This window comes from Aethalodelphis obliquidens, unplaced genomic scaffold, assembly GCF_003676395.1.
Source record: "Aethalodelphis obliquidens isolate GAN/ISIS:26980383/991018 unplaced genomic scaffold, ASM367639v1 scaffold4, whole genome shotgun sequence".
In the NCBI taxonomy this organism is placed as follows: Eukaryota; Metazoa; Chordata; class Mammalia; order Artiodactyla; family Delphinidae; genus Aethalodelphis; species Aethalodelphis obliquidens.
In genome coordinates, this window is record NW_020837948.1 from 41212802 (window position 1) to 41225128 (window position 12327).

Sequence of the window (12327 nt, forward strand, 5' to 3'; positions counted from 1 at the left end):
TGATGTCTACGATTATAGTAATTAATACTAGTTATTAGAACATAGGAGAAGACCAGTGTGCATGTACCTTAGAACTTTCAAAACAGGGGCGGGGGGTGGTGGTCTCACACTTGAGTGCGCATCAGACCCCCCTCCCGGGAGGGCTGGTTAAACCAGAGCAGTGGGCCCTGCATCCAGAGCTGATGATTCCGTTGGTCTGGGATGGGGCTAAAGAATCTGAATTTCTAACAAGTTCCTGAGTGACACTGATGCCACTGCTCTGTGGACCATACTTGGAGAACTTTGCTATACAGAGGAAGGAAACTTTAACCAGAAGAGCAAGTTACTCAGAAGCTATGTTGGGGAGCATTAACGCTAGTGCTTTTCAAAGTTTGTTTGTTTTAGTTGTGGAATTCTACTTGTTCCCCAATGAGTTCCCCAAAACTTTGATTTAAAAACTAAGTTTAGTATCAGCTATCTTAAGTGGATTAAATCTTCTCTGTTTGTGGAATATACTTTTTTTCCACTCAGACTCCCACCACCCCCCCTGACCAGCCCCCTCACACAGAGCAGTGCTCTTAGTACATGGGGGCCTGGTGTACTGTCTGGAACCGTAGATAAGAAAACTGAGGCCCAGAGAGGGAGCAATGTGCCCAAGTCACATAGTCAGAAATTGCTAGAAAGATGCAAGTAGACATTTATGCTAAGCCCTTGTCTTTTCTCCTGTTGATAGCCTAAGTTTTTGTTTTTTTTGTTTTTTTGGTTTTTTTTTTTCGGTACGCGGGCCTCTCACTGCTGTGGCCTCTCCCGTTGCGGAGCACAGGCTCCGGACGCGCAGGCTCAGCGGCCATGGCTCATGGGCCCAGCCGCTCCGCGGCATGTGGGATCTTCCCAGACCGGGGCACGAACCCGTGTCCCCTGCATCGGCAGGCGGACTCTCAACCACTGAGCCACCAGGGAAGCCCAATAGCCTAAGTTTTATATCTTCCCCCTTTACCTTATAATTTTATTTCAAGTTCCTATTCTTCACACTCAAACTAAATATTTATCTGTTTCATGACTATGTAGCTGGTCAAATCACAGCTGAATTAAGAAGTCTCTTTTTAGAAGAGTACCATTTTAACAAAAATAAATTTTAAAAAAATCACTTTAAAAAATGATATTTGGTTAGTATGTTTTTAGAACCCAACCTTTGTTTTCCTTTTAGCCTTTTATACAGGTCACCTTAAATTCCACAATCACTAGCCCTGTTTTTGTTAAGAAATAGTCTCCCCTCCTCCACCCCCCACCCCTTAGCTTCCCAAGTCATTTTGGGAATGTTCTTCCAGGTTATAGAAAAGCATTTGGTCACAACTAGTGGCACTAGGTAAAGCCTCCATTAAGTTCATTCTGTTTCTGTGAAAGCATGAAGGATCCCATGGAAAGCATTCCTTCTCATCTTAAAAGTAAAATTCTTGTTCTCCTGTGAAAAATGGGAGGAGGAGAGAGCAAGTAAGGGTTTCAGACATGGTACCATTCAAGAACCTAACTCAGCATTGCTAACCGAAGTTGCTGTGTAACCTAGATTGTACCCAACTGTTGTTTGATGAGTGCAGTGTATGACTTGTGCTGCTAGAGTGTGTAGGAAATGTCATTAAGTATATCCATCTGCAAGCTGGAATGTTGTAAGTATGAATACATGTGCTCGTATGACAGAGAAGTGGAAGGTGATGCCATGTATTAGCCACATAGGAAAACATAGACCGAATGTCATTTCAAATATAAGCAACTCACCTAACTGAAGAGTACCCTTTAGCAACATTGTACTTAACTCATGACTACTTTGAAACCTCGGGGAGAGTCTCTACCCTAAAGACCAATATTGGAAGAAGCTCGGAATAAAGGTCAGAAATACTGGGTTCTGGTCCCATATCCACCATTTATTAGCCCAGCCACTTGGAGCCTCAAATTCCTCATCGGTAAAATGGAAATAGCAGGACTTGCCTTCCTACCTCATAGGGTTTTAGTGGAAACCAAATTATGTAATGTATATATAGGCACTTTCAAAGTCTAAAGCTCTATATAAATGGGTAGTTTTTAACTCCTTAGTCTTTGCTAAGGTAATTATTTCTTCTTACTTGCCAAAAATTTGTTTTCCTTCTTTGCCACTCATACCCCTTAACAAAAGTTTCAGATGCATAGTTGAGAACCTGATTCTCTAGAGTCTGCTGTTGGAGTCTCAAGAGCAGCAGTAGTCAGATAGATAGATAGGCACTGAAATCGATTGCTGCATTATATAAAATAAGTAGCATGAAATCTTAGAACCAAAAAAAAAAACTTGAAAATTATTTGGTGCCATGAATTCTAAACAATTATTTTAATCTGAGAAATCCTTGGTTCAAACAAAATCAATGTGGAAACCCAATGTATTGATATAAAACAGATGGGAACAGAGGGGCTTCACTGAAGTGGGGTATGGAGTCCTTTGGAAGTTACAGGTGCTGCATGTAACCTTGGCTTCTCTTCAGAACACAGGTGACACTGCTCTTGGGCTCACAGAGGTGAGGGATGTGTAGACAAAGTCCTGTATTGATATTAATAAGGCAGAGCCACCAAGAAGTGGTGTTTAAAATTTGCTGATCACCAAGGCAGGGAAATACGCAATGTGATTTAGAAAGATTTCCATGGACATGTTCAAATATTAAAAGTATTATCTTTCGAAGAATATAGTTTTCATTTTCCTAATAAGCATCCTGAAATGCATGACTTTTGATGATAAATAAAAAATGGCTATGCCATTATGATGGTGTGGGGAAAAAGTAAGAATTCAAAGTGTGGAAGGAATTAGGCCAAAAGTAGAGCTAATCCATAATTTAGAAGTGGAGTACTCTGAGGTTGAGAGAAACATTGAATTTCTTCATGAAATCACTATAAGTGAAGAAAACGTGCTTGACAACATAAAAAAAAAAAACAGCAATTTTTATAATATTCCTTGGTTCTGGATCCAGATTGAAAAGATCTTTAACATTTTAGCTACTTTCTCTGGCTTGTTTTATATGCTATTTAGTTCAAGAGATTATATGGCATTTTTAGACTTGCTGATTTTTAAAAATTCTGAGTTTGTTCACTGGCTTGAGTACTGTGACTTAGAATTGAGCAATTAAAAGTTATTAAAGAAAATGTTCAAATACTAGAGAACTAAATCCAGAAACATACCTGCCAATATAAATCACATATGTAATTTTTAAAATTTGTGATGCAAGTTTCAGGCATAAGCAAGCTATCTCGGGAGGGCATATTGACTTTTCTCTGTTCTGTGGTACCTTAAGTAGTTTTTTAGAGAGCTGAAACTCAGTTATCTCTTATTGTGGCAATAAAGAAGTTTTAAAATTGTCTGAATAGAACTTAAAACTAATCTTAGAACTAAAAACCGCCTGTAAAATCCACTTGTAACACGAAAAAAATTTTTCAAAAACTGTTACTGACAAATGCTAGATGTGTTTATTATGATTTTTCATAATAAAAACTTTGAAGCAGCAAAAAAACTGTTACTAATTAAAAATTACATATCACAGTGTGGATGAGGCCTTTTACATTTGTATTTATTTATACATATTTAGACAGGCATATTTGACACATATGCAAATATTCTGTGATATTCTTAAAATATCTACATGTAATTTTAAGAGTTGAAGAAGTAGACTTTATTTTGAGCACACACCTCTCTTACACAACAACCTTAAATTTATGTGATAATAATTTCATATTTATCAATAATTGTATAATAAATAATAATCTATTAATTGTTTTTATTTTTAAAAATTGTAACTGCATATTTTTTATTTTTGAAAAACTATAACACATGAAAGAGTAACGCCAAATGTGATATTTTGGTTTAAAACACAGTAATCTAATTCTTTTTTTCCTTTGCCACAAGTTTCAGACCCAAAGTTTACATCTGTCAGACGTACACAGAAAGCCACATCTTTGGAGAGGTATAGTCAGCATCACATTGATTGAGGGGCGAGACCTCAAGGCGATGGATTCAAATGGGTTGAGTGACCCCTATGTGAAGTTCCGGCTTGGACATCAGAAGTACAAGAGCAAGGTGACCTATCTCTTTTGTGTTCCCATCAGTGCTTGGAAGGCAGTGGTTGGTTAATAGCCATGCTCTGAGACGTGAAAACACTAGACACTTTTTTAATGCTTTACAGAACTACTTTTCAACATCATGTCAGGCAACAGTGCTAACAATTGTATTGCATTTCTTACTTTATGTACTATGTGACCTTTGGTAAACTATTTCTCTATGTCTCAGTTTCTTCACCTATCACATGGAATAATACTAGGAATAATTTAATTAATTAATTAATACTAGGAATAATACTAATCTCTTTAAAAAAAAAAAAAAGCCGGAGCAAACCTAAGTCAATGCCTGGCACATAAAGTGCTCAGAGAATGTTGGCTACTATTACTACTGCATCTAGTACTAGTACAAGTACTACAAATAGCACTATTTGACATGTATGAAAAATCTTTGTGCATTACTCTGAACCATTTTTTCAAACTGAGTTGCACCAATGCAGATTGCAAGGTTTTAAAAATGTACTTAGAAAACAGAGGGCCAAGGTCCTGCTGCCACTACAGCAGTGTGCCATGGCACAAGTTACTTTGCCTCTCCATACCCCCATTTCCCCATCTGTGAGAATGAGAATTAAAATAATGCCTGCCTAATAAAGTTACTGAGAAGATTGAATACTATGTGTCATGCATGTAAATGGCTTAGAATATTGCTTTGCCCATAATAAATACTCAATAAACGGTAGTAGCGGAAGGAAGAGGAAAAGTAGCAGCAGTAGTAAGTATATTATGTAATAACACTTGTATTATTAGTAATAACGTATTATATTAAATATTCATATCACTACCATACTATTAACAGAAATAATAATAATTAGTAAAGGTCATAGTAGTCATGGTTATATAGTGATAGTTACATTTATCTGTGTTGCATCCAAATACAGCCTCTTTTTTTTTTTTTTTTTTTTTTTTGCGGTACGCGGGCCTCTCACTGCTGTGGCCTCTCCCGTTGCGGAGCACAGGCTCCGGACGCGCAGGCCCAGTGGCCACGGCTCACGGGCCCAGCCGCTCCGTGGCATGTGGGATCCTCCTGGACCGGGGCACGAACCTGTGTCCCCTACATCGGCAGGCGGACTCTCAACCACTGCGCCACCAGGGAAGCCCAAATACAGCCTCTTTAATGGTCAGCTTCTATAGCTGGTATTCATTGACAGCTTGGGACAACTGATTACACCCATCTTGTATTAGAAATATCACAGAGGTGATTTCTTAGCAGGCTGATTGGTTACCTTCTTAAGTGCCCACATCGAAGGGGAAGGCATCACTTCTGACCTATAGGAAATCATATAGGGAAGAGAATCCTACAGAAGAAAACTGAAAGCTTAAGTTCTTTTTTGGCCAAATAAGTAAGACGGACCACTCTCCAAAATACTGAAGGAGTTCATCTGAACCCAATTATGAGACATTTGAATTGTCATACCATCCATCCAGTGCTGTCTTTTTTTTTTTTTATGCCATGGGTTTAATAATAACATTTTAAAGAAACTACTGATCCCAAAAATAGGTACCTGTGACCACTTCTATCTTGTCTTTTATCAATTAACATTATTTCCCTGTTCTGGTAGGCTTAAAACATTACTTATTTTTATAGTTCTGCTCTTTAGGTATGAAATATGAAACCCAGCTATGGACATGTGTCTCTCTTTGCTCTTTCTTTCCATGATCTATTGCTGATTAATTTCAGATTATGAACTTTAAAAATTGTGGTTCATTTGCGTTACCTTTGCACATAACATACTTCATTGCTTTCAAAGTCTTTACATCTGAAGATCTGTCTCTCATACATTAAAAAGAGAAAAGGCCGCTACAGGCCCTCCTGCTAAAAAGAAAGAGTAGGGAAACAAATATGAATGTGGTCTAACTCAATGGTGAATGGAATTTTAAAACACATCAGTATGAGTCACTTGATTCATTGATTCCACCAGGTGTCTTATCTGAATACTTGAAGTTACAAAATTGCACGTCAGATAAGATATCTTTCTTATATATGCAACACACACATATTCATATTAATTCACAAACATATTAATTCACAAACATTTTTGGCATAGTGCTTTGGGGAAGGAGATCTGAAGCTCTAATAAAAGACTTGAGTTAGAGTCTAGCTACTAAATCCTAGTTACTGTAGGTGGGTCACTTAAACCTCAGGTCTCAGTTTCTCCATGTATAAAATTGGGATGATACATCAGTGCTATAATTTTAAGGTAAAAGTTTGCCTGACCACCCCAAAATTACTTTTTTTTCCTCTTTCTCCCACAGAACTTCATTGTCCATTTTCTTCATTATTCAGCTCGCAATTCTTATGTGTGTGGGAAGTGAGGGAAAAAAACTCTGGGAATCCTCATCTTCCTTTATTATAAGATGACAGACTACGAGTTATATCTGTGTATTAACTGGTTATGTAAAATAAATGCTAGTATCTGAGTGAGCTATTCCACTTACAGACTCTTTGCCTTTTCTATGTAGTTCATATCTGTTATCTGTTACTCAAAATAATGAGAGGGTGCCTGTTGGTTTTCAGGACACATTCTTTTGGGTTCTCTCATACAACATGTAGTAAAGATGCTGAGATCTAATGACATATTTCCATCATTTCTAGAAGCTCACATGCTTTTCTAGATAGTACATAAAGTTTGATTTATATCTCAAGTTAAATTTTTTAAGACTGATATTGAGGAGATAGTAATGACTTTTTGGTTTTCCAGATTATGCCAAAAACTTTGAATCCTCAGTGGAGAGAACAATTTGATTTTCATCTCTATGAAGAAAGAGGCGGAATCATTGATATCACTGCATGGGACAGAGACGCTGGGAAAAGGGATGACTTTATTGGCAGGTTTGTGCAATTTGGTATTTTTGGATCACCCTAGACAGGATGAGCTTTGTTGTAAGTCTGGTATTATAATTGACCTTGACTGTTTTGAAGCAAGGGATCTTATCATGGTAAGGCAATGCTTGGGTGAACTGAAAAATAGATTTGAAGACTGACCAGTAGGTGGCAGTTTTGACCACTTGATGGACAGGCTATCTGAATTTGATATCCAGAAATTTTCTCCAGATGTCAGGAACATTGTGCATAAAAGTTACGAGAGTTGAGAAAGAGGAATCTCATTTGATATAAGATACTTAAAAGGAACAAAGAACATATTCAAAGTCTGCAAAGTGATCTGAGATAATATTACTTTTCATAAAGCATATTGTGACTGCAAAATGCATTGTTTCATACAACTCCCTGCAAGGTAGAGAATCTTGATAATCTCCTAGGAGTTCATAAATCTCCCAGGAGTTCAAGTTTCAGCGAAGGAAGTGTGTAAGTGAGGCAGATCCAGGTTAATCTGATAATGTGGTGAAGAAAAGAGTATTCTGAAGCTTACATGACATCTCTGCACAGAGACAAGGTTATTTTGAATGATTGCTTGAATTATATGAATTGTTTTCTAACTTTAAAGTCTATTTTAATATTTTCAATAGTTACATATGTGTCTTTATAGCAAAACACATTGAAACCTGCCAGTACTGAAATAAAGCATGGTGTACAGAAGAATTTATCAGTTTAGAAAATTCTTTCTTCATCGTAGTTGACATGATTTCCAAGTCTCTAAACATACAGCCTGAAGAAATGCATACATACTAATAATAATAAAGGGAATTTTACACTAAAAAAGCAAAAATAGGAATCCAACCCAATATATTTGTCCCTTTGGCTTTTGTTATTCTAAGAAATATGTTTTAAACAATGGTTTTCTTCATAGTATTATAAAGTGAGAGGTCACAGATCAGCTTCAGTTAACCTTTAATATTTTACTTATAAAATGAAATGAGAAAAACACCACTGCAAGCTAATGCTGTATTACATTTCAATCCTTTTTAGAGGACAAGCTTTCACTGCATATTTTTTCCCTCTAGTAAAATACTATTTTCAGTGTTTTCTTAAAGTTCTACCTTGCTCTCTTTGGGATATACCACCGGCTTAAGTATCAGTATAGATCTGTTAATACATTGAATACATTTTAGTATATATATATGTCTGTTTCCATCTTCCGCTTAAGTATCAGTATAGATCTGTTAATACATTGAATACATTTTAGTATATATATATGTCTGTTTCCATCTTCCTCAATAAGCTATGAGCACTTTCAAGTAGATGCTTTCTAGATATTCCTTGAATAATTAATTCATTTTCATAATTTATAGCAACATTAGCTCTATTTGGTGACCACAAGGAAATCAGAATGGCTGTCATATGTAACTTGCTACCTCAATCTCATTACTTTGTATTCAAACTTGCTTATCATAGTAAAATAACGAAGTGATTGATGAAATGTACTGGCTTCTTGTACTTCTGGGTCCACATTACATGAAGTCCTTCTTATCCTTTTCTCCATTTTTTTCCCATAATGACAGATACCCTTTTACGTATTTTTCTTTCTTTGAAAAACATCTCCAAATTTGGAAATTATGAAAATTTCTCAGCCCATTTTGTACTGACCTTTCCCTTTTCCTCACTTGATAATATTACAGATTCTTCAAGGGCATGCCTAATTATTTTAAGAAATGTTTGGCAGAGAGGTGGACTTGTTTATCTTACTTCATCTCGTTTCTATGGGTTTGTCCATATTTGGTGAATTTTGAGAGAACAGTGATAAATGGCTGGTGTGAAGATCATAGCGATTGCTCTAGACAACTAGGGGAGCTGAGAAGGTTTATGAAGTTTGGAAAAAGAGAAGAAATCCATTTTTGGAGCTTCTGGGTTGGTGAACATGTGCAGGTGCTGGGGGAGTGCTGTGCCCTGAGAGGGCATGGAAGCTCCACACCCGTTACACATACCTTACCCTGTGCATTTCTTCCATCCAGCCATTCCTGAGTTATATCCTTTCATAATAAACTAGTAATCTAGTTGGAAGTGTATCCTCCCTTCTTATTTTTTTAGCTGTTAGAGGTGTTTACCACCTGCATATAGTTTCTGGCTTGGGCTTTGCCTGAGTTATTGGATGAGTTCTTTATGCCCGTGGCTATTACACAGGAGAACCTTGCAAGCAGGATCAAGAAACCCTGGGCTCCAGCACCCTCATTGCTTTGATGGGCAAATCTGTGTGCTTTGCTTCCCAGTATCTTGGTTGGATTAAAACTGGCTTGGATGGTGAGTCCAAATAGTACCATTAAAGAATTATAGGGATTTCTAAACCTCTCATTTATTTTGAATGACTTACATTTATTTCCAGTTACTTTTTTCCCTAAATATAATAAAAACTTATCTGGCATCAGCCTCACTAAAAAACATTCACTTTTGATCATATGCCAAATATAATTGCCTAAGAAAGCAATTTGAGCCAAGAAGTTTTGGAGTAAACAAGAGCACAGGTAGACAAGAAGACTCCTAGGACAGCTTTTGAGTATCAGTTTAAACCGTTTTACACAGTAAAGGGATTTATTGTTGAATTTTGAGATAAGCAAAGTGGACAATACAAAATTGTTGTACACTTCGCTAATTTAACAAAGATGCCTGTTGCAGGAAAAGGAAATGACCCTGGCAAATATCATCACTTCCAAGCTACTTGATGGCCAGATAGCAGCAGATACTCTTGGTATCTGACTTTATACTTACTAAATTGTACTTTACACACATCCTGCCACTGAAGAACAACATATTATTAGATCTAAGTGGTGGGCAAGAGAGTTGCATGTGTTTATGTCAAGGTTGTGTGGTAACAGTGGAAATAATGCAGATTATAATAGAATCCCTTGGTCCTAGAATGGTTTAGAAGAGAATAGTTACCTTCTAATTAAATTTGAGTTCTAAGATTAAAGTAATAGGAGTAAAACTGTCATCAGGGTCTTCTGTATTCTTTTCTTTGTTTTTCCAGTTTTTGAATTTTATTTTATTTACTTTTTTATACAGCAGGTTCTTATTAGTCATCAATTTTATACACATCAGTGTATACATGTCAATCCCAATCGCCCAATTCATCACACCACCATCCCCACCCCCACCACCGCTTTCCCCCCTTGGTGTCCATACGTTTGTTCTCTACATCTGTGTCTGTATTTCTGCCCTGCAAACCGGTTCATCTGTACCATTTTTCTAGGTTTCACATATATGCGTTAATATGTCATATTTGTTTTTCTCTTTCTGACTTACTTCACCCTGTATGACAGCCTCCAGGTCCATCCACGTCTCTACAAATGACCCAATTTTGTTCCTTTTTATGGCTGAGTAATATTCCATTGTATATATGTACCACATCTTCTTTTTTTTTTTTAACATATTTATTGGGGTCTAATTGCTTTACAATGGTGTGTTAGTTTCTGCTTAATAACAAAGTGAATCAGTTATACATATACACACGTTCCCACATCTCTTCCCTCTTGCGTCTCACTCCCTCCCACCTTCCCCATCCCACCCCTCCAGGCGGTCACAAAGCACCGAGCCGATACCCCTGTGCCATGCGGCTGCTTCCCACTAGCTATCTACCTTACGTTTGTTAGTGTATATATGTCCATGCCTCCCTCTCGCCCTGTCACAGCTCACCCTTCCCCCTCCCCATATCCTCAAGTCCATTCTCCAGTAGGTCTGTGTCTTTATTCCTGTCTTACCCCTAGGTTCTTCATGACATTTCTTTTTTCCTTAAATTCCATATATATGTGTTAGCATACGGTATTTGTCTTTCTCTTTCTGACTTACTTCACTCTGTATGACAGACTCTAGGTCTATCTACCTCATTACAAATAGCACATAAACAGAAAGATAGATCAATGGAACAGGATAGAAAGCCCAGAGATAAACCCACGCACATATGGTCACCTTATCTTTGATAAAGGAGGCAGGAATGTACAGTGGAGAAAGGACAGCCTCTTCAATAAGTGGTGCTGGGACAACTGGACAGGTACATGTAAAAGTATGAGATTAGATCACTCCCTAACACCATACACAAAAATAAGCTCAAAATGGATTAAAGACCTAAATGTAAGGCCAGAAACTATCAAACTCTTAGAGGAAAACATCGGCAGAACACTCTATGACATAAATCACAGCAAGATCCTTTTTGACCCACCTCCTAGAGAAATGGAAATAAAAACAAAAATAAACAAATAGGACGCAATGAAACTTCAAAGCTTTTGCACAGCAAAGGAAACCATAAACAAGACCACATCTTCTTTATCCATTCATCTGTCGATGGGCATGTAGGTTGCTTCCATGTCCTGGCTATTGTAAATAGAGCTGCAATGAACACTGTGGTACATGACTCTTTCTGAATCCTTTTGCAAGCTGTTGCAACATTCTCTGTCTGTATTAAATTTTTTTAATTAATTAATTTTATTGAAACATACTTTACATGTAACATGTAAATTTAAGGTGTACAATGTATTGATTTAATAGATTTATATATTGTAACATGATTGCCATCATAGCTATAGTTAACACCTCTATCATGTCACATAATTATCTTTTTGTGTGTGTGTGGTGGGAATAATTAAGATATGCCTCAATTCACTTAGAAATTAGAGACTTCTGGGAGTTGATTGGTGGATGGTGAATAAATTTAAAGTTGACCATGGAGGGTAATACTCTCCCATCAATGTCTAATAATGGTTTTTAAGGATCCTGTCTGAATTAGTCCCAAATTTGGAACACGTGAATGGATTAGATTATCTACATACACTAGCGTACTGTGTTATAGTTTTTTTATTATTCACTTTATTTTCCAGTTTGGGTCACATATAATGATTTTTTTTTCTTTTTCCTTTTTTTTTTAACGTCTTTATAGGAGTATAATTGCTTTACAATGGTGTGTTAATTTCTGCTTTATAATAAAGGGAATCAGCTATACGTATACATATATCCCCATATCTCCTCCCACTTGCTTCTCCCTCCCACCCTGTCTATCCCACCCCTCGAGGTGGTCACAAAGCACTGAGCTGATCTCCCTGTGTGTGGCTGCTTCCCACTAGCTATCCATTTTACATTTGGTAGTGTATATATGTCCATGCCACTCTCTCACTTCGTGTGAGCTTACCCTTCCCCCTCCCCGGGTCCTCAAGTGCATTCTCTACGTCTGAGTCTTTATTCCTATCCTGCCCCTAGGTTCATCAGAACCTTTTTTTTTTTTTTATATTCCATATATATATGTTAGCATACAGTATTTGTTTTACTCTTTCTGACTTAATTCACTCTGTATGAGTCTCTAGATCCATCCACCTCACTACAAATAATTCAATTTCCTTTCTTTT

The 12327-nt window shown here is 37.1% G+C and overlaps 1 protein-coding gene across 5 annotated transcripts in view; it reads left to right on the plus strand.

Moving 5' to 3' along the window:
- Positions 1 to 12327, plus strand: part of MCTP1 (multiple C2 and transmembrane domain containing 1) — a 361361-nt gene that overhangs the window by 134449 nt on the left and 214585 nt on the right. For all 5 annotated transcript variants that reach the window (XM_027100597.1, XM_027100599.1, XM_027100600.1 and 2 more), the window contains 2 exons: positions 3896 to 4066; positions 6804 to 6934. In XM_027100597.1, the coding sequence (XP_026956398.1) occupies positions 3896 to 4066; positions 6804 to 6934 (302 nt within the window). The remainder of the gene's footprint in view (positions 1 to 3895; positions 4067 to 6803; positions 6935 to 12327) is intronic.